The sequence below is a fragment of the Pinus tabuliformis genome, chromosome X (assembly GCF_031772625.1).
Source record: "Pinus tabuliformis cultivar Carrire ecotype Pingquan chromosome X, CPIR1, whole genome shotgun sequence".
NCBI lineage: Eukaryota > Viridiplantae > Streptophyta > Pinopsida > Pinales > Pinaceae > Pinus > Pinus tabuliformis.
In genome coordinates, this window is record NC_142308.1 from 641,449,789 (window position 1) to 641,473,325 (window position 23,537).

The window sequence follows — 23,537 nt, forward strand, 5'->3', positions numbered from 1 at the left end:
TTATCAATCATTATTAACTTTTTATAGATATGAGGAGGATTTTATTATAAAATAGAAAAAAATTAATAAAACAACATTTTGTTTAAGAAGTTTTTGAGATTAATAGTTTAATTATTATTGTATAAAAAAACAAATTTAATACCTTTTAAGTCTTTTAACAAATTTATTATTATTCAACTATGATATTTTTTAATAAATAAATAAATAATTATTGATATTTTGTTGTAAAATAATTTATATACATCAGGCTTAGAGTTATCAATAATTATAAAGCCAATATTTTTGGTGTTGTAAAATAATTTACATACATAGAGCTTAAAATTATCGATCATTAATTAACAATTTAGATTTCACCATTGTACATTCATATTGTATTCGCATATTGTATTTGGAGTAGATTCTTATTGTGTTTGGAGTAGATACTGTCAATAGCTGAAACCATGATTGTGTGCAGACTTTGAGTCTTGATTGATTAATTATTGATTAGTTGTTACCTAGACGATCAAGCTTATCCTAACAAGCAAAAGCGTAAGAGATATTAACCTTGAGCATCATACAGGTGAATGTTTCATATTTTGCAAAATCCATCGTAGTTCAAAATTCAGAATAAACCTGCCCGTTGTTTTTAGTTTTTTTTAATGGAATATACTATAATTATTAAATAATTTTCTTTATTATGAAATTTATATTGCATATTCATGGCCGGTAAAAATAAATAAACATCAAAGTACATCCTATCCTATCATTCATTTCATTTATTTCAATTTAATTTAATATTATATATATATATAATATAAACATTGAAATATAATACAATTCATATTTAAAATAAAATATATAAACATTGAAATTTAATACAATTCACATTTCCAAAATATAAAATCATTAAAATAACATGATGGTTAAAAAATTTATAATAATAGAGACCTATAAACAAAAACAAGTCTCTTTCCTATTTCATATTTGTAAAACATATAACCAAACTACAAATAAAAAAATTTAAAATCTAATATAGCCATCGTTCTTATGTCTGGGTAGTCCCCGTTCCCATGGTCAAATTGCATATCCCTGTTTTACTAAATTGCAAACAACTGAAATGTATCTTATGTCTGGGTAGTCCCCGTCCCCAGGGTCAAATTGCATATCCCTGTTTTACTAAATTGCAAACAACTGAAATGTATATTAATTTTGGATCTTGAGAAGATAAACCAGATGGTTTTATGGATAAATTATATAAAAGATTTTTTTTTTTCATAAATAAGAGTGTTTTATTAGGATAGTAGGGATCTTTTTTATTGGAATTGAGCACTTTAATCATTTTACTAATAAAAAAAATTAATTGGATCATTTAAATTTAAAGATGCGAGTATATTTGTTTCTTCCACAATATCAATGGATAGAATTCACACCACTAACTTCCGTGCATTTCTAAATGGCATGATTAAACCTTGTTTAAATTATCTTTTTACAAAGCTTCATGAAAAATTTGCCATGTCATTTGTTAATTGGCACCTATGACGATTAACCATAATGGGAAGACTACAAAATGTAACCCACACCTTACACATACACTTGTCATAGTAGTGGAAAGGTGTATTTCCTAATAAGATGACATGACAATCCGTTTCAAACGATTAATAAAGTGTGTCCAATTCCAAATAACACCTGTGGTAGTTTTATTAACTTGTCCATCAATTTCACTCTTTCATGCTCTTAATAATAACTCCAAAAAACACATGTTTTTAGTTTCATTAACTTGTCCATCAATTTCACCCTTTCATCCTCTTAATAATAACTCGGCCACTCCCTCTAAGATTGTAACCTAGGGAAATAAGAGCAACTTGAGTGTTTCAAATTGTGATTAAATATTTATTGTACATGTTATTCATCACCATTCCATCTATTATAAGCAAACTAGTGCTCCCTGGATGCATGCATTTCTTAGTGCTTGGATTTTTGGAATTGTTGAAGGAGTGCTGGAAGGATTTCTTAGTGCTTGGATTGTTGGAATTGTTGAAGGAGTGCTGGAAGGATTACCATTTGACTAAAAGAGTGCATGATCTTGTAATGAATATGCCCTTATATTCTATGCCAAAGTTTGATAGGATTAATCTCCATGTGAACTAGGGATTGAAGAGATGGTGTTATAACTCCAAATAATCTTCCTTCATGAACTCCAATAACCTTTTCTTTTTCAATACTTGAATCATTTCCCCAAACCAAAAATTCACCATCTACAAAAGCAACAATATCTCCTGTATATTCTAAACAAGAAATGGAAAATAAATTTTGTTTCAAACCTGGGACGTAGAGGATGTTGTTGAGGTGTGGTTTTGCTCCACCTTCTAACTTCAATGATCTATATCTACGACCCTTGACTGCATACTTTTTGTTTTCTCCTAGCTCCATTGCATGTGATGATGGTTCCCTTGATAGAGTATGAATTTTTCCACTTTCTCCCGTCATATGTCTTGGGGCTCCACTATCAATGATCCATGCATTATCATCATCAAGTGTACCTGTAAATGCAACCAAGAATCCTTCACTCTTGACCCTCCTAGGTAGATTGTAGATGATCCTTCCAATCTAGCTTACTACAATTCTCACAATATTGAGTCCCATTTTCAAGTAACTTGCCATTCAGGGAGTAACCTATCCTTCCAAGATTTATTTTCCTCCCTTCAAATGATAGCCAACAAAGTGATCTTCAATTAGCTCTTCTTTCACCTTAGCTTTGATACCATGTTGAGAAATCAATGATTATAAGAATTAGGGTTTGATTCCTCTTTATTGATAATTACTCGTGAGTTATGTTGGCTTCTTTTACTTCTTTATTAGTTTACATTTCATCAAGAAATTAGCAAATTAAATGTATGAATACCCAAGAATAAGAGACACAAGATGTATGCACTCAACGAGGAAAACCCCTCTGAGGGGAAAACCCGGTCCAACTCTTCCACTAGTAGATTCAAATCAAGGTGAGACAATCAAAGACCCTTTAGACCTCGACAAATACCTCCTCCAATCACCAAATCATCCATTCCTTCCAATAGATGATCCTTATCAAAGTCTCCAAGTGGCAGCTTTCCAGTAGTAGCTACAATCCATAATTTCAATCCCCAACTACAGATTTTTGGCCCCCAACAACAAGATTTTGAACCTACAGTGGATTCAGAATTTCAGGCCCAGCTATAGCCCAGAAAATTCACATGTGTGAGAGATAGATTGCCCAAGAACTTGATTTAGGTCTTCCAACTTCTTCTATCCTTCTCTAGGAAATTCACTCTATTTTTCTGCTTCTTCTTCTTCTTGTAGATCGAACTTGTTGAATGACTGTTCCAAATAGGTCGAGTTGCCTCTCTCTATATAGCCCTTTTGCTAGTTCGAATAACCCTAATTTAGGTCGACTTCATGAGGACAAGGCTAACTTGGTGTGGAGGAGATAAATGACCTTTTTTACTCAAAAATAATTCTTTTTACATGATACGAAAGCCAAAGAAGGGTCTGATAAAAATGATAATGAATTTATTGACTCAAGACAAATCCTAGAAGCCTCTAATGGAGGCTTTGACCTAGAAATTACTGACCCATACTTTAATAAGTCATCTTCTTTAATAATAAAATTTCTTTTGACAAATATAGCTATGAAGATCGACACTAGTACCACTCTTCAAGAGAGCTCATAATGAGTATATTATTGTAATGAATTTGAGCCTTCTTGTTGAATGATCATGTTCCCTAGAGATTCTAGGGTTTACCTTGGGTGTAATCCTCGTAATAAGGGGAAATACTCTAGGGTTTTCCCCGAGCTTTGTAACCTAGAAAAGGAATAAAACATAGGTTATAATCAAGTATAATTCTTTTAACTTATATTTCTCAATAGATTAGTCCTTGAATTTTTCATATATGGTTTCCTTGGTTAGTAGCTTGAGTGGTTAAGAGCATGGCATTTTCTCCCATCCACTTGGGTTCGATTCGAATGGAAATTTTTGGTCCATTGTGATAAGGATTGAAGAGTATGCATCCTCTCCCACGTGAGATATCAATCCTTGATAATTCATAAGCTATTGGTATATTAATATTGTGGGCTATTAGATATACTCTTTGTATTATAATGGGTGTTGGAATATTTGATATTGGATCTCGCTCAAATTACTCCAACGTACCAATTCACCATGTTTTAAAAAAAAAGTTTTCATACATTGTGTGTGGAATCTCTTAAGTTTGTATAATCCTAGAGTGATCCAACCATACACAATGTTTGCAAATAATCACCCTACACTGGTATTAAGGTTAAATAATCATTATTTTATTATTATTTTTTAACTAGTGGAATCATTAACTAGGGAAATCTTGTAGGAGGCTGATTTTTTATACTATGACTATAACCACTAGGTACACCATGCCTATTCCTAGCTTAAACAAGACTTATTTAAAAAGGTCCAACCAAAAACTTCATAATATTTTACATAACATGTTTATATATTTTTCTAAATAAACTACATTAAAAAACTATCAATAATAATTCTTTCTTGAAATAAAAATCTATCGCACATTCCAAAAAAATTCAAATTTAATTTAATTAAAACAAATATTTCAACCAATACAAATAAAAACCTAACTCATAAAAATATCTCACCTACATGGAGAACCACCCTAATAAATCCTAATCACGCTTGAAAAACATAACCATTAAAATTTATGCTCTTACAACATATCATTGTAGGAAAGATGAAATTTCACAAATTACACAATGGAAACTATTTGTTTTACAATTTCCTAAGTGTAATGGATTCCTTAATGTTCATTTTTATTCAAATGCCTTGATATTGTAAATTTTATAATTCAATTATTTTTTAAGAACTCTTATTAAATTTTTTAAAGAAGAAAACGCAGAAAAATAAACGCTATTCGTTACAGAATTTAGAAACCTTATTTTATAATCAACATATAAATTAATTATTAACTTAGCTTTATAATGAAGAATTTAATTTAACATTTTAATAAATAACGAACATATTATTTTAACTTTCGATGTCATGTTTTCGTATGTGAATGCAAAAATCGTCTGTTGGAAGCTCATGCTAGGAGACTTTGGTACGGACAAACAAGTGAGTGGGTGGTAGAAATTCATTATTAATTTAATGGTAACGTCGAATTTTCCAACTCATGCTCCCCATACTTTAGATTTTGTCAAACTTTGTCACTTTGTCAAACTCTGTTGTAAGAGTAAAGAATACGAAGAACAATTCTCGTCAAAATTGTGATGGAACCTTGTAAGAAATGTTTTATTAAAAAATAAATATGTAAATATTATTTTTGTTTTTTTTTGAAGGTGGCAAAACTTATCAAATTCAGTTGTCAAACCAACAGTGAGGACAGCCATCTCTGGCTGCTATCCGCGAATGTCGGTTTGACTCATCACTGTTATCAAGGAAAACCACGCCACCTGTAATAACCCGCTGGTGGTCTGTAAGGGAGCAGGCTTTCACTCCTGCCAGATGCCTCTGGGTCTTGGGCCGTAACGTGTTTCCTTATGTCCCAGGAAGACGAGCTCTTAGCCAAGCAGAAGCAGTTTTACGACATACTCCAGGCCGAAATATGTAAATATTATTTATTTACACAAACATAATTTTTTAATGTTTTGGTTTTTTTTTATTTATTTATGTAAAATATACTTTTATATAAATTAGAAATCCTAACACTTAGATTACATACATTTTATGATTTAAACTAATAATATTTTTATCAAATATTATATATATAATATATATAAAACCATATCAGAAAAATAAAACTAAGATAGGAAACATCGTTTAAATTTCCAAATATATGCCATCAACGGATTTTCAAGTAAATAAATATCAGGGATTTGGAATTGTTTTTAAATTTCGTTAGAGTTTTGTATTATTGAGTAAGATGACCGTTTTAAACTATTTCTATTAGAATATAATGAATTATTATGTTAATAACTTTTACAATTTAATTATTGAAAAAATATAAGTTAGTAAGATGACCGAATTAAACTATTTCTATTAGAATATAATGAATTATTATGTTAATAACTTTTACAATTAATTATTGAAAAAATATATATAACTTATTAATTATGATACTGTATTCGATATAATATATTAAAGATGCTTTCTTTTTAAAAAAAAAATATTAGAATATGGTAAATTGTTATGATAATATTTTTAAAATTAAAAAAGATATTTTAAATGAATGTTGATGATGATGATGATGGTTAACGTCCACTGAGACCAAATAATGGTCTATCGGACCTAAAGAAACAAATTATCTATTTTGATTTAAGAATTTATTCCTATGCTCAAAAGCTTAGAGAGAAGCCTCCCGAGCTCACTATAATTTTGACATTGTAAAAGGCTAGGAAGGTCAGTATTGTAGCAAAGATTGTGAAACTAAGATCTAATGTGGTTATAAGCGGGGCACTCTAAGAGAAAGTGGTTTTCATCCTCGACGTTCCTATTCTCACATATATGGCAGATCCTTTCTGTCCATGGCGTTTTAGGAACTGTTATAATTATATTAGTAAATGTGATTGATACATGTATAATTATTATTATTGATTAATATTATCATTTCTATTGATAATTAAATTTAATAGCATTATAAATTAATAATTTATTTATTTATTTTTATTTTATTCATTATTATTTAATTAATTAAATAATTTATTTACTTTTATTTTATTTATTAATAATTAATTTATTAAATAATTAATTAATTAATTAGTTAACTAATAAATAATGATTAATTAATTAATTAATAATAATAATTAATTAATTATTAATATTTTATTAATATAAATATTGTTAATATTATTAATATGATTTTTGTTAGTATATGAAGGACAAGATGTGGGATGCTAAGGAGTTGAAGGGCAAAGAGAAGCTAAGGTACTATAAGGAGGTGATCAACCTCACCCTTGATAACCAGAATTATCTCTCTATGTTGACTAGCACTAAGAAAAAAATGAACATCCCTAGGATTAGAACTAACTCTCATGAGCTCTAGAGTGAGATGGGGTCTACTCCCAAGCCTCCCTGGGATGATAGAATCTGTCAGATTTGTGATAAGTAGAAGGTGGGAGATGAAAATCACTTGTTTTTACACTGCCCGCCTCTTGTCCACATCCGCTGTCAATTCCCTACCATCAGTCACGCCTCCAATCTTCTTGACTTATTAAGCTAGCCCAACTATAGCGATCTTGGAACTCTTATTTCCCTGCTCCTTGATCACAGAAACAAGATTTTGAGGAATGTCAATTAGACTCTATTTTCTTAAGGTGTGATAAACCACATTGGTCTTAGTAGAAGTTAATCATTATCATCATCAATAATATTGTTAATATTAATAATATTCATTAAATAACTAATTAATTGATAATTAATAAATAAATAATAATAACATTTAATTAATTATTATTAAAACTATAACTAAGTTATAAAATTATTATTATTATTATTATTATTTAGTTATTATTTTAAATAAGTTATAATAATTAAAAATATTAATTATTAATAAAATTGATATAATGTATTAATTATGGTTATTGTATTCACAGAGATTATTATGATTATGATTATTGTATATTGAATATATTAATCTTGGTCATTGTACTCACTGCAAAAATTAACTGAAACATATATATATAGAATGAAGAAAAAATCTAAACATTTAAAAAGATCTCTTCGTAAAATATATAAAGTCGACACTGATATATTTTCATGTGGAGCAGGCAGCCATCCACGACCACGAATATCCGCGGTATTTGCGATTTGCTGTCACCTTAGCCGCCGCTCATTTTTTTTCCAAATACGTGTTCTGAACGCAACATGGGAACGACAATGTCATGGCTTCCAGAAAGCCTGCCTCCTCATCCCCGTGTATCATATCTCTATAAATGCATTTCTTTCTTTTCACTTATCTGCATCCATCCACACCTCCTTACTTCCCTGCACTCATATTCCTTTATCATGGAGTTCTTTGCAATGTTTATTGCCTGCTCCAGCGCAACCCTCATATTGTTTATATCTTTTCCTTCCGCTACTGCCATTCACTATAACGTCCCGGCCATGTTCATTTTTGGGGATTCTCTAGCAGACGCTGGTACCAACAATTTCATTGCCAACACAACCTCCAAAGCTAATTTTCAGCCTTACGGGGAGACCTTCTTCCATCACCCGACTGGTCGTTTCACTAATGGCCGAACTGCATTTGATTTTATCGGTATTTTTGTCTCTTACTTATTTACCTAATTATCTCAATTAGTGATATTTATATGGTTGATTCTATCATTAGATGATTAATATACATCTGATATAAATGTATGCACAGCTAGTAAGTTAGGGTTGCCGTTCCCACCTCCATATCTGAAGCCAAGATCTGATTTCTCTCATGGTATCAATTTCGCATCTGGAGGAAGCGGATTACTAGATTCCACGGGGAATTACTTGGTGAGTGCCAAAATAGATACATGTTCATTCTAATTGAGACCCATGAATTTACATGTTGAAAATAAGCAATTAAACGTTGGTGGTGTTTTCGCAATGCAGAATATCATCCCTTTAAGTCTCCAGATACGCCAATTCGCCAATTATTCTTCGCGTCTAGGGAAAAAACTTGGAGGAGATTCTTATGCAAAAGAATATCTATCCCAGTCGTTGTATACCATTAACAGTGGTGGCAATGATATTGGCCTCAACTATTTAGCGAATACCACCTTCCAAAACTCTACAAGTGCCCAGGATTTCGTTAAGCTGTTGCTTAGTAAATATAACGAACAATTGTTGGTACGTATGAAACTCTCATCATTTTGTATTTCCCCGGTTTCTTGGCTTATTGTTCCATTATGTTAAATTTGGGGTTATATCTTCTCCGTGGTGGATGTTGCAGAAGCTATACAGTGAGGGGGCAAGAAACTTCATTGTAATAAACAGCCCTGTTGTCGGATGTACTCCAAATTCAAGGCTCGCTGGAGTGAAGGCATATAATGGTGGATGTGTGGAAACTGCAAATCAGCTGGCAGTGGCATTTAATGATGGTCTCAGGTTGCTCGTAAACCAGCTGAATAAAAAATTAGACGGCGCAACGATCATGTTTGTTAACGCATATGATTTCGTATTAAATTTAATTCAACACGGCGAATCCTATGGTAAAATACAGTAATATTTCAATAACAAGTACAAATTTCAAAAACGTTATAGGCGTGGATTGGCTTGTGAATTGACTAAATGCAATGGGTTGCAGGTTTTAAAAACACGACGTCTGCGTGCTGTGGAGCGGGGCCTTTTAACACGGCTGTGTCTTGTGGGTTGGAGATTCCAAAGAAGGAGCGTGAAGAATACAAAGCTTTTCTTTGCAAACGTCCAGAGAAATACGTGTTTTGGGATGGAACCCATCCCACTCAGAAAGTGTACCGGATGGTTTCTCGCAATATTTGGAATGGAAATACATCCTTCATTACACCTTTCAATCTCAAAAAACTGGTGCACAAACATTGAAGTGGAGATCATTATTTTCGTTGACTCTGTAATTGGGTAATGGTCAAGGCTGAAGCATTTCAGATTGGTCACCCTTATCAACTACCGTTCGTATGTCGTGGGCAAACATAATTGTTTACTTCATTGTTTTTTGGAGGTACAGTTGACCAGTGGGAAAACATAATTGTTTGCCCTTTTTTTTCATGAATCGACAAGCCGCAGCTGAAACCATGATTGTGTGCAGACTTTGAGTCTTGATTGATTAATTATGAAATGCAAAAACAAATGATTTTTTTTGGGGGGGCTGTTAGCTAGACGATCAATCTTATCCGAACAAATGAAAGCGTAAGAGATATTAACATTGAGCATCATACAGGTGAATTTTGCAAAATCCATCGTAGAAGTTCAAAATTCAGAATGAACCTTCCCGTTGTTTTTTTTGTATTTTTTTATGGAATATAATATAATTATTAAATAATTTTTTATTATTATGTAAATTTATATTGTAGATACCTTGCGGGTAAAAATAAATAAACATCAAAATACATGATTTATTTTATATATATATATATATATATATATATTATTATTTATATTAAAAAATAATATTTAAATTGATGATGATGATGGTTGTTAACGTCCACTAGACCAAATAATGATCTATCGGACCTAAAAAGAAAAAATGTTTATTTTGATTTAAGATTTTATTCCGATGCTCAAAAAGCTTGGAGAGAAGCCTCCCAAGTTCACTATAATTTTGGCATTGTAAAAGGCTAGAAAGGTCATTATTGTAACAAAGGTTGTGAAATTGAGATCTAATGTGGTTGTATGCAGGGCACTCTAAGAGGAAGTGGTTTTCATCCTCGATGCTCTTATTCTCACAAATATGGCAGATCCTTTCCATCCATGGTGTTTTAGGAACTACCCAGCGGCCAGTCTCACTATGGAGCTCATGCGAATTCGTTCTAATCTTTGCTATATTAATTTTCTTTTTTGAGCTAGTTAGAATAGAGAGATACTTTTGATCTTCAAGGGTGGGGTTGATGACCTTCTTATAATAACTTAATTTTCTTTTAGACGCTAAATCTTTCTCACACCACAATTTTTCTTTGAACTTAGAAGTAACAATATCTTTAATGTTATTTATGTTTTGCAAAGCATCATTCTCATTGATCTCCCAATAGTTTAACCAGGCCCTTGTGTCCTTATGCCATCCTCGGTTAAGCCTTAGGTGGTTTTGGCTGGAATTTAAAGCTAGCTTAGGAAGTCTATGATTGTCTATGTTATTGAGCTTGTGCTTGTACATCAGAAACCTGAGCATAGCTAGGCTCTCAATAGAAGAAAGACCCGCTTCTATAAGGAGAATAGGATAGGGTGTATTACTTTTAATTTTCAGGTTATAAGTTATAAAACGCTTCTCGATTTGCTCAATCTTTCTCCATGATTCTCTGGAGATGCTGCAGCCCCAAACTTCACAACCATATAAGATAACAGGAGTGACTAATGTTTCAAAGAGGAACTTCTTTTTATCCCACATTACGAGGTTTGCTGTTTTACAGTTATTTTCAAGACCAAAATAAGCTTTCCATCCCCCATTGATCCTTTTCTCAATGCTATGGTTCCAGTTGAGCTTGTGATGGATATCAATTCCTAGGTACTTGTAAGAATACACTTCCTCCAATTTATTATTGTCATACGTAAAATTAGCGCAAGTGTCCTTTTTAGATTTGATAATCATAACTTTTGTTTGGTCTGTGTTAACAGTCATACCCATGGTAGAGCAGAAATCCTTAAGAAGCTTGAGTTGCTTATCAAGATCAGAGGGGCACCTTGCCAGAAGAACAATATCGTCAGCATAGAGAAGAAGGATAATGACTATCCCAGCTAAGATTGTGCCACCACATCCTGCTTCTTCTAAATAACCTTCGAGCTTATCGATGTAGATGCCAAATAGAGTAGGGGAGAGGGGGCAACCTTGTTTAACTCTGATGTTACACTTAATATCTTTTGACCACCCCTCATTGTTCTTTAGCTTGGCAATTACATTCTCGTATAGCCTTATAGCAGCAGCTCTTAACTCAAGAGGAACCTTTAGCTCTTCTAACCTATTCCAAAGGTTGTATCTAAGAACCTTATCGAAAGCCTTTCTAAAGTCTACAAAGCAACAGAATAAATTGGATTTATCATTACGACATTCCTCCGCAATGATCCTTAGCGTGACAAGGTGGTCTGTTGTTGAGTGATGCCTTCTGAAACCTGCTTGGCCTTTAGCCCGCTTATCTTCACTTTCAAGCCATATGCTTAACTTTTTTTCCAGAATACTACCATATAATTTGGCTAAGAGAGGGCTGATCATAATTGTTTGATAATTAGAGGGGTTATTTGTATCTCCATTTTTAAAAATAGGGATAATGAGGCTCTCAGTCCAAGGTTTAGGGAAACCTTGCTTAACAGCTTGATTGAAAAGCTTGTGGATGTGGGGGATGAGGACAGGGCCTCCAATTTTTAAGATTTCTGCCTGGTAACCTTCAATGTCCTTAGCTTTCCCATTCGCGAGGCGATTAACTCCAAACTTAATGTCTTCTAAAGAGAAGACTTCTTTCGTTGTGAGCAGGGTTTCCAAATTATCCGTGGCATTAGGAGATTCATAAAGCTTTTTAAGATAAGAATTCCAATCGTGAAGAGCAATTTTATTATTATCCTTAGTCTTCCTAGTCAGAATCTGCCTCCAAAATTTTTTAGGAGCTACCTTAGAGAGGTGTAAGAGATTCTCCTGTCTTTGACGAATGTACTGTCTCTTTTTCCTTTTAATTAGGGCTTTGTACATTCTTATCTTGTCCATTTTAAGAGAATCATCAACAGCTTCCTTAATTGCTCTCCTCGCATTCTTACAATCTTTGTCATACCAAGGATTGGTTTTGCTATTTCTTTTATTATTTGAGACTTCAATTGAGAACTTTTTAATAGAATATGAGAGGGTTGTAGTAAAATTATGATATAGGTCTTCTATGTTATCTATACTAGATAAAGGAGGCAAGTTAGTTTTTAATTCATTTAGAAAGAGGTCCTTTTTATTTTTATCAAATATTAAGTACTTTTGGTTGTAAGTATTATTTTCTATGGGAACTCTATGCATGACAAAATTGAGGGTTATAAGTAAAGGCCTATGATTGGAGTCAGGCTCATGGTCGTTTAAGATGTCAAAGTTTATCATTTCGTTGTATAAAGGAAGATCGGAAATAACGTAGTCTACTACGCTGCTACCAAGTCCATGGATGCAGGTCATCTTGCTGGAATTGGGCCACTTTTTTAGACCGTTGCAAATTATGAGATCCTGAGCACTACAGAGCTTGACAAGCTCTGACCCAAACAAATTTTCCCCGAGGTCTTCAGAGCTCCTTTTGTACCTACTAGCCAGGGTAGGGTCTTCGTCTAACCAAAGAGGATTAGGGTTGGAACGATTTCTTAAAACAATAGCTTGGTTACTTGAAGTTCGGGCATTGAAGTCACCTATTAAAAGGATATTGCCATCATTCCTTAGGTTAGAAATATCGTTCTCTAAACTATTGTAAGGGTTAGTTTTATCTAGATTCTTCTTCTTATAGAAGTTAGAATTAATGGGGGGGAAATAACATATTGCTATGTAGGACTTTTTATTATTAATGTCTCTGATCTCTATCCAACTAAATTGGTTGTAAGGGTCGTTTTTATAAAGCCTAACATAGGGAGAGATGTTTTTCTTAATGTAACAAGCTATTCCCCCAATGCCTCTACGGGAGGATCGCTTGTTCCATGTAGACCATAGCGTAAAACCATCTATGTTAGGGACCTTAGATTCTTCGTGCTCCCAAGTTTCAACAAGCAAAATAATATCAACATCATTTGAGATCCAACTTAGCTTGGGGCCTTTGTTCCATGGGAAGCCCTGACAGTTCCAAGAAAGGATCCGGAGCATGTTTAATTGCTATTGATTACTATCTTTTTGGTTTTTGTCCCGAATAAAGGCTTTTCTATTTCTAATTATTGCCCATTTTCCTTCCTTTCTAGCTTCTTTTACCTTTTGAACCTCCTTTCTTAATTCTGCTTGATCTTCTGGGATGAGATCTTCATTTATGAATATTCCTGTTCCTTTTAAACTTGAGGTTTTACTAAGTATGTTGTGCTTATGATCAGTAGAGCTCACCTTTATGCGGATAAATCTTCCTTTATTCTCGGTTAATTTTCCCAACCTTGTTGCTTCTGTGAGACACGCTGTTTCAATTTGTAATCTATTATGTAATTCTGTCTGGACTAAGGCTAAAGTATCCTCATCTTCTTCCTCTTTTAAACCGAAGATTATAAGGTTTAAGGTCCTTTTGTTACGTTCGTGGTCTAATTCTATTAGTTTTTTCATTTCGTCTTTAATTGGTTTAATATCTAGCTTATCTACCACACTATTTACGGTGAGGCGGCTATTAACTTTTTCTTGTAATTCTTTAATCATGTCTTTCATTTTAAGACCCTCTAAGGTATCAGCGTCTCCTTGCTGGGATGGTTGGTTAGTATCTTGGTTTTGTTTTTCTATAACATGCAATCTAGTCTCTATTGCCTCCATTTTATTCTCCAGTAGTTCTATTTTATTTTCTATTTGTTTCTGGATAGTGTTTTCAAGAGATGCAAATTTGTTTTCCAGCACGGTTTCTAACTCTTTTTGTAGCTTGGCTTCTCTTTCTTCTCTGCGTTTCTCTAAAGACTCTATATACTCATAGAGGCCTTGTAGAGTAACTGTGCTAGGTCTGCCCTTGGTAATCTTTGGTAACTGTGGTGAGGTATTCATACTTGACATTATATGAGCAAATATGTATTAAAAAGAAAAGGATAAGGAATGTGTGCACCTGATATCCGAACCTGATGTGAGAGCCAAGATCTCCAAGCTTTGGATTGCGAGCTTTAAAACCAAGAGACTGCTTTATATATCTCCGAGACGAGACTTGATTATATATCTTCCGAGACGGCTGCGAACCAGAGCCAAGACTGCCAAGAGTTTATATGTGCGAGACTGCCAAGACTGAGAGTTTATATGTGCGAGACTGCAGCGAGAGTTTATATATATATACAGCGAGAGTTTATATCACGCGAGACCTGAGCCTGTATATATATGCCAAGACTGCCAAGAGTTTATATGTGCGAGACTGCCGAGACCTGAGCCTGTATGATATATGCCAAGAGTTTATATCACGCGAGACCGGAGCTATTATATATGCCAAGACTGCAGCGAGAGTTTATATATATATACAGCGAGAGTTTATATCACGCGAGACCTGAGCCTGTATATATATGCCCGGCCTGCCAAGAGTTTATATGTGCGAGACTGCCGAGACTGCAGCGAGAGTTTATATGTGCGAGACTGCAGCGAGAGTTTATATATATATACAGCGAGAGTTTATATCACGCGAGACCGGAGCTATTATATATGCCAAGACTGCAGCGAGAGTTTATATGTGCGAGACTGCAGCGAGAGTTTATATATCCATACCGCCAAGGGATTCGATGTTTCAAACCGAGACTGTTTATATATATAACTGAACCCTTTATGCGAGACCGAGACCGAGACTGTATATATATGTTTCAAACATATATATTTAAAAAAATTAATTATATAAATTAAATGAAATAGTTAAAAATATTTATAAACGTTGAAATATTTGTTTCATGATATATCTTACCTTTCCAAAATCTAAAAATCATTAAAATAACACAATGATTAAAATAAAAATGGGAAACCCAGCTTATAGAACCTACCGGTCGGCCTACCTACAGATCATTCATGGTCTTCTCCTCCTTTCGGGCGGCCTACCTAACGAAGCCCACCTAACGAATACCTACCCCAGATGTCAAATAGGAATATAACCACCCCGGACTACTAGAAACCAACTGAGCTTAGTTAACTACAGTCTCCCTACTCACATACAAAAAAACATTGATTCGATTCATTCATTTGGTCACTATGATCACTGCCCATTATCATTATGGCCGACCGGCGCCGCTCACTCATCAGGTTCGGTCATTCATTTGGTTGTTTCTTTCAGCGCTGAACGAATGGAAGTTCGATCTGATCGGCAATATTGTAGATTGATGGCATCGGGGCCCGCCGCTCTCTATCAGTCATCCCAAGGATTGGCTCGACTGACGGATTTTGGTTTACTTCCTCTATCGCTTCCTAAATAGTCCCCATGAATATTATAATAATAGATACCTATAAACACCTATTTCATATTTGGAAAACATATAAACCAAACTACAAATATAAAATATAAAATCTAATATGGCCATTGTTCGTATGTCGGCGTAGTCCGCGTCCCCGTGGTCAATTACATATCATGATATCTGTTTTACTAAATTGCAAACAACTGAGATGTTTTAAGTACCAAAGGAGATGTATCTTAACTCTCGATCTTGAGAAGTGTTTTACCATATTGCAAACAACTGAAATATTTTAATAAATATTTTAATCACCAAAAGAGATGTATCTTAATTCTGGATTTTAAGAAAGATTATACCATTTTTTTTTTCAATAAACAAAACCGTTTTTGGGATAGATTATATAAAAGAAATTCCTTTTCATAAACAAGACCATTTTATATACTAATTTGATACTTAAAATTTAAAAAATAATTTATTATCATTATTATAATATATCTCATGTGTTAAATTTATGATGAGTATTAAAATAATTATATATCTATATAAATATATTAAATTTATGATTAGTATTCAAAAGCAAAGAAATTATAGAGATCTCTGAACAAAATATATATATATATTAAACACAAAGCTTACCAAGTGATTTACCATTAGTTACATCCTACATCCAACATTTGTATCTCACTAGTCATATTTATATTTGTATATCCCTTTGTCTAGTATTGAATACATTACCAAACAAACATAATCATTGTGAAAAATTAATAGATATTATTTGAACGATGTTAATGTTAATCTCTTGTGATTTTGTTTATACTCTATTTAACATTAAAGCTTTAACCTTGGGACTCGCATATAGTAGTGGATTAATAATTAAATGGCATATGGTCTGCCCATAGCACATGAATGAATTGATTTGGCACATGGTCTGCCCATAGCACATGAATGAATTGATTTCTTATGACGGGGTAACATTATAGTCTGGTCACAATGATTTCTTATGACGGAGTAACGTTATACTCCGGTTACGCCTAATTGTTACTGTGTCCTTGTTTGCATAATTGGATTGAATGTTAAATAATTAAAATGTTTTAAATTATTAGATCTGTTGTCTCCTTTTTGCTAACTATCTAACTAACTCACAAAATCCTAACTAATGCATCCTCCACCTAACTATGAAATATAATAAGGCCTCTCATATATCTCTGTCATTACAGGCAGAACTATTTTTGCCGCTACATCAAATTCTGTGTGTGAGGTAGCGGGGAGGTTTACCCAGGCTTGGGGGCGTAGACTTACGTTTATTCAGAGTATCATTCTGCCAATCAATCCCAAGCCAGCTCTGTATCTGATTAGCCGTATGATGTAAGCGTGTTTTTTAAATTTCTGAGACTTGGATTGAATCTAGATGTAGCGGTGTTTTTTTCACTTTTCGAACTTGGATAGAATCTACCTGCTTCAATAAGCATATCTGCCTCAGGCGATAAAGCTTTGGTAATACATATGGCGAGTTCTATTTCCACCTCCATAGCAAAGTTAATGTTATGGAAGTACCCCTCTGACAGCCTCATAGAGCATCATCGACCATACATCATCGGACCATGCATTGTAAACTTTATCTGTCTCCGGCATCCCTCTCCGGCTGCCCATCGAAACCCCCGACGACCCTGCCCGCAGCCTCCCATCAGATCGTATTGATGACGGACGGGAGAGCGTGGCCTCCACTCAGATGGCGATTCCTATTTCCGCCACAGTTTTTTAGTTAATGCCCCCAGACATGGGGGCGCGATAGGGAAATATAACGTGAGAAAAAAAACTGGAGGAGAAAAAAACAGTCTCGCGTTATATTTCCCTATTGCGCCCCCATGTCAGCGGGCATTAATTAAAAAACTGTGGCGGAAATAAGAATCGCCCACTCAGATCGGATTAATGACCGACGGGAGAGCTCATTTACCTCACGCACGAACCGGACCAACCTCCTCCGGCCTTCAAAGTCCCGGCAAGCTCATCTGCAAAACCATTCCTGAGCACTCCGTGGCGAACAGAACATTATCTGCAAAACCATTCCTGAGCACTCCGCGACGAACAAAACATTATCTGCAAAACCATTCCTGAGCACTCCGCGGCGAACAGAACAGAGGAGACGTTCAATACCTGGAGGAGCTGGCCATTGGTTAGCGAGATTTGCTGTTGGCAAGGTTAGTACATCTGAAGCCTGCGAATTCTTGGTGAATTTTAACATCTATTTGGACTCGCCTAACATTCTAATTTGAGCTGCAAATCACTTCATTGAAGTGCAAAATTTTAATCTGGTGTAATAATTTCCGTCATCACTGTCTCTGCGTAAAAGACCATTTATCTCCTCTGCGAATTTATGTCCGTTCATCAATCTGTTGATAAAATTGTTGTTTTTGAATTTATTGCTCAGTTATGTCCGTTCATCCATCTGGTGTTAAAATTGTTGTTTTTGAATTTACTTTCATTTTGTTCAAATTCGAGGGTTCATAATCTCAGAATTAACAAATATTTTAGTGACGCCCAAAATTCCATTATTGAGCTCCGCTGGAACTGAATTCCAAAAACTGTATTACACAGTTTCGAGGGTTTTTTTTTTTCAGCGAGAATCAATTATAACTAACTTTATATCAACATAGCATATAGTTTACAATTCAAAATATGCTAAATTTCGCATAATGTGAAAGGTACTGAAGGCGAGAAACCTCTAATACGCAGATTATATTAACATTGAAAATCTATATCAAGGGCCATCAAAGAACTCCGTGAGGGCTTCTGCTGTCAGACATCGAGCTCATATATCAACCTAGCATATAGTTTACAATTCAAAATATGCTAAATTTCGCATAACGTCAAAGGTACAGATGGCGAGAAACCTCTAATACGCAGATTCTATTAACATTGAAAATATATATTAACCGACATCAAAGAACTCCGTGAGGGTTTCTGCTGTCAGACATCGAGCTCAAATTCTTCTCCAGTGGCTGCGAATTTGTTGACAAGGGCAAGGGAATTACTGATTAATTTACTCACTTTCTGCACGCGGGGCGTGACCATGGCCTTAACCCTCCCACTGGCAGGCTAAAAGCCGTCGAGATAGGAGTCCTCGTTGGTGAGCGTCGTGCTCATCCACGTTTCCACGTTGCTCATCTGAGCCTTGAACGTGTTACGCCTCAAGTGCTTCAGCTCCGCCAGAGATTGATGAATCTGGCCCGTGGTGTCCCCGAAATCCTCAATACAATACACAGTTCAAGGGTTTGCATGATTATCGGATGGATCAAACCCTTGATTGGGCCTCTTGACGCATTTCCCTCCCCACAAATTTATTACTTTTTAAAATACTTAAGTTAAATCAACACAATTAAATTTTATAGAGAGAAATTAAAAAATTGAAATATAAATTGTTTTTCTATTTTTTAATTAATTTTTAAAATTATTTTATTAAAAAATTTATAATTTTAAGTCGTTGAATTAACACAATATTTTACTAAACTAATTAATAAATATGTAACATAAAATATATTTGAATTACTGAATCTATTAATATACTATTTATTGAATCAGTAAACTAACTAATATATCAATTTTTGACAACTTTATCCTCTCCGGGTGAAACTAATCCTCTCTCACATTAATAACTTTTTCATAAAGGGTATCATTATTTGCTTCATTAGATGTCACGAAGACAAAGTGAGAAAGGATACAGTTAATGGAACATATTTTCGATATTGGGGGAATGCCTTTTTATTAAACAATGGGTATTTTATGCTTTATGAGCATACTGAGAATGAGTGTTGTTCTTTCTTCGCAGAGGCATTGCAGCTGATGTTACATCATAATTTATTCAACTCTCAGCTCAAACCCAGAGAAAATATCGATGTTTCTATGTCCAGGATTGAAACCAGAAACCTTTCCATCGAGATGCTTTTAATGAGTTTAATCAGGGAGTCTTGTCATCATATTTTTCAATTCATTTATATTCCAAAGATGCATCACATTTTGTTTGCCCAATCAAGGGTTGCCTCATAAATGGATTTAGATTTTGTAGTGTCTTTGACTAATTCTACTTTTAGTCGCTGCATACAAATCAAATGCGTTTAGAAGTCAAATTTTAGTCAAATATCATATCAGAGCTTACTGGGCAGTCCAAGTACCAGTGGTAATTAGGCTAGGACTTGTATGACTGGTAACAATAAAAGGTCAAAATTATAATGTATTGTAACAATGGTGACAACAATTAAAGTTTGGCATTCTCATCAATTGTATATAGTTGTATAACTAAAACCAGAAATAACGTGAGCCTGGTAATTCCATCTAATCGATTGCGTTTAGAAACTCTCTATACACGATTTCATTGAGTATACTATTCTACTTTAGTTTGCTTGAGGTCACTTTTTCTTTTTAAGATTTGTTTTATGTAAGAATTTTTCAACAGAGTTCATCATTCTCATACTTGTCTCACTACTTATGGAGAGCCTGCCATAATCATTCTGGAATTCGTTAGATTTGTGCAACAATTCTCGCCATAACATTAAAACTTGTGATTAATAAGTATTCGTGTTGCCTGCAAAATCTAACAGCAAATCATCTGTCCTCATTTCATTCAATTTTATATTATACAAATGAATTACGAATACTGTAGATATATTATACGCAGTCGTATAAAAGATTATGAGCTGTTGAGGTGTGCAAAAGTGGAGCTGCAACGGTTTAAGATAAATACTTTTGATTATCTCAACTACTATTATCTTACTCTTCATTATCTTAACTATGAAATTATAAATTAATTACTTTAGAACTCAACCATCATTCGCATAATTTTGTATCAAGCACCCGCATAATTTTGAAACAAGGGTTGCGCCTATACCAACCATAGTCTATAACCTTTTTTTAATTACTAATTATAATGATATCGTCAACATCCATAGACTCTATCCATCCATAGACTCTATCAACGCAAATACGTACACAGAAAAGTTCATTTTTAATTAAATAATAAAAATGATGTCATCACCATCCACAAAAAAACTTGAACAAAACAAAACTGTATAAAGAAAAGTCCATTTTATTAGGTTGGTTTCCGAAATCTGATAATGTTGGTTGCATGATATGAGTATGTTTTTCCTTCATAGATTAATATCTACTTCTGCAATAGAATGTCTTCTATATTGTATGAACTCATATCACGCCACCAACATTAAATAATCACTGGTTTACATCTTAATTACAGGGTACCCATTTAAACGTGTATGTCGGTAGATGAAACTGGTGTTATCTGTTTGGATGGAGAAATGGAAAATGATAGTAAAAAATTACAAAACAATTGCATAGTCTAATAAATGTGGAATATTGTTGTTAAGGAATCTGTTTAGTTATTAACACTGTGAGTATATATGCACAGTGGAAACAATAGATAAATTTGATCTAATAAGTATAAATGGAGAAATAAAGAAATGAGGTACACATGGAAATAGGAAGAAATGACAGTTGACATTATTTACATTAAATATTAACACTTTAGATATTCAGACTAAAATCAGTTGATGAAAGAACTTACAGAGTTTGTCCTTGCCGGATGTGCAACAGTAATGTGCTCAGAATTTAAGTGCCAACAGACCAACCACCGTATATTTAGCTTATATCTATTCACTTTGTTAACTGGAAAAATATATATTTATGTGTTGACATTATTTAACTCTTTTCATTATTTATGTGTTGAGTTTTTATCATCTACATAAAAAGTTGAGTTGCAACAAATAGATATGTTTTTTGTCCAGTAACGTATTATATATAGCTTTTTAAATATATCAAGGATTTAAGAACATTTTATTCTATTCCAGTTTTCAAAATTTTAGTGTTTAAAAAGGATTTTAGTGTTTACTCTATTATTATGTTGTTCTTTTTAGATTATGGTATATGGAGAGCATTAGTGTCTTTACTCTCCTCGTTATGTTTGCAGGGAAAAAATATGTCCTGTAAAAAAATGGCATCCTATTTTGCCTTTGTTGAAGAATCCATAGAGCCCTCCCCCATGGAGTGTGCGGGTTACAAGCAGTATGTGCATCTCCCCGAGCTCAGTGCCATGTGGAAATTCAAGGAATGGCCTGGTTGGTCTAGAGAGGGGTTGGTAAAGGCTGCCTTACAGTCATTGGAGATTACTTTTCAGTTTGTTATGTCTGTCCTCTGTGACACAAGGACTTACATTGACAAAGAGGAATGGAAGAGAAGGCTTGAATCCTTAATTAGTTCCCAGATTGAGTTGATTTTATTGATTTGTGAAAATGACAAGCAGGTTCCCACTCTTCAGTTGTCAGTAAGTAGTGGTGTTCTCTCATGGAAAGTTTTCCATGAGGTATGGCAGAGACCTGGTGCTTTACCTGTGGTTAGCAGAACAAGTGAAGAGAGCTTAATTCCTCGTTTGGGTACATGGAAAAGCGTTGAAGCTATGGTTTCTAGAATATGGCTTGCCATTGAAGGCCATATGCAGAGGAATCCCTTCACTTTAGGTCTGGGGGAACCAAATATGTCAGGTAGGCCTCTTCTTGAATATGATAGAATCTGCAAGCCAAGATATTTACACTCTTTAAAACAACATAAACAGTTCCATAATCTAGAAGATGCCAAACTTTGCAATGTCCTCCAGATCTTTGAGGCCTGGGTATTTGTAGGCCAAGAATTGTTGCAGAGAGTATATGAAAGAATAGACTCTGGGGATTTCGTAGGAGCATCCACAGACTGTTGGATGGTTGAAAGGATGTGGAACATGCTCACAGAAATTGTGAATTTGCTTCTAGTGATGGACCCAGATGATTTCCTTTGCCTTAAACACAAGTTGGCAATTAGCAGCACTAGTACGCTTGCAGGCGCATATTGCCTTCGGTCTGCCCCCCTTAGAGACCTTACAAATGCATGCAAGGAACTAAGGCATCTGGTGCCCAAAGTCATCGGTGTTGAGGCTGATCCAAAGGGTGGACCAAGGCTCCAGGAGGCACTTATGCATTTGTTTCATTCGCATGGACTGCGCTCACATAACACTTCAGGTGCTTACCATGTTGCAACAATACATGTTATGTTGGCCTTCCAGGCAATAGAAGCCGCGGTGAAAAGGTTTTTCTTCTCATTTCAGCCGCTGGTAGTAACAACCATGGGTAGCACTGAAATGAAGGGTCCATCATATCTAGGTGCTTGTGATGCCCTACGTCATATATATTTTGAACCACCTTATTTCCCTAGTGTGGATGGTGCAAAGACATTTTTGGGTTACTATTGGCACTAAAAGTTACAACTATGGTGGATGGTACACTGGAAGATCTATAGACAAATCAAGTGAAGTGTACAAGAGAAAGAATAGTGCCTTCAGTTTTTCAATGTATTACCCCAAATTCATACATACACTTTTTACATTGACAGTTTTGAGTACTATACATAGAATTATATTGGATATAGGATTAGACTCATTTTTGTTCATCCCTATCAGTAGGACCAATCAATAGAACAGTGCTAGAAATTTGGGATTTTTTTTTTTTTCCCTCTCCAACATGGATAGGATACTAAGGATTCATAGTGTGCAATTCCTCCTTCGTTAAATAATGTAAAAGATTGTCCAAAATTAAAGAGGTAATTATTAAAATTATTAAATTTTACGAGTTGTTTCTTTTTTTAATTTTTTAATTCTTTACCTAAATTTTATGATGAGTTTAATGATATTTATATAATTCATTATAAATTTCAACATGAAATGTAGTTTAATGCTGTTATTTTTATATATTTTTTTAAGATTTTTTAATTCAGTGTGTGAAACTGAGATAATTATAATTATAATTTGTTAAGTTT

At 34.1% G+C, this 23,537-nt stretch overlaps 1 protein-coding gene and 1 pseudogene across 1 annotated transcript; both read left to right on the forward strand.

Moving 5' to 3' along the window:
* Positions 1–7,973: 7,973 nt before the first annotated feature.
* LOC149141629 (GDSL esterase/lipase 6-like) lies at positions 7,974–9,763 on the forward strand. The gene is made up of 5 exons (XM_089449245.1): positions 7,974–8,253; positions 8,362–8,480; positions 8,580–8,816; positions 8,920–9,178; positions 9,274–9,763. The coding sequence occupies exons 1-5, from the start codon at positions 8,001–8,003 to the stop codon at positions 9,525–9,527; spliced, it is 1,122 nt and encodes a 373-aa protein (XP_089305371.1). The 5' UTR covers positions 7,974–8,000; the 3' UTR covers positions 9,528–9,763.
* Positions 9,764–21,687: 11,924 nt separating this feature from the next.
* LOC149141630 (nematode resistance protein-like HSPRO2 pseudogene) lies at positions 21,688–22,980 on the forward strand (annotated as a pseudogene).
* The last annotated feature ends 557 nt before the right edge of the window (positions 22,981–23,537 follow it).

What these genes read in the sequence shown, in the direction of transcription:
- LOC149141629 (XM_089449245.1), top strand. Translation starts at nt 8,001, where the DNA reads ATGGAGTTCTTTGCAATGTTTATTGCCTGCTCCAGCGCAACCCTCATA. An exon ending in AATATAACGAACAATTGTTG is followed by an intron (nt 8,817 to 8,919) that starts GTACGTATGAAA and finishes TGGATGTTGCAG; the next exon opens with AAGCTATACAGTGAGGGGGC. An exon ending in TCAACACGGCGAATCCTATG is followed by an intron (nt 9,179 to 9,273) that starts GTAAAATACAGT and finishes AATGGGTTGCAG; the next exon opens with GTTTTAAAAACACGACGTCT.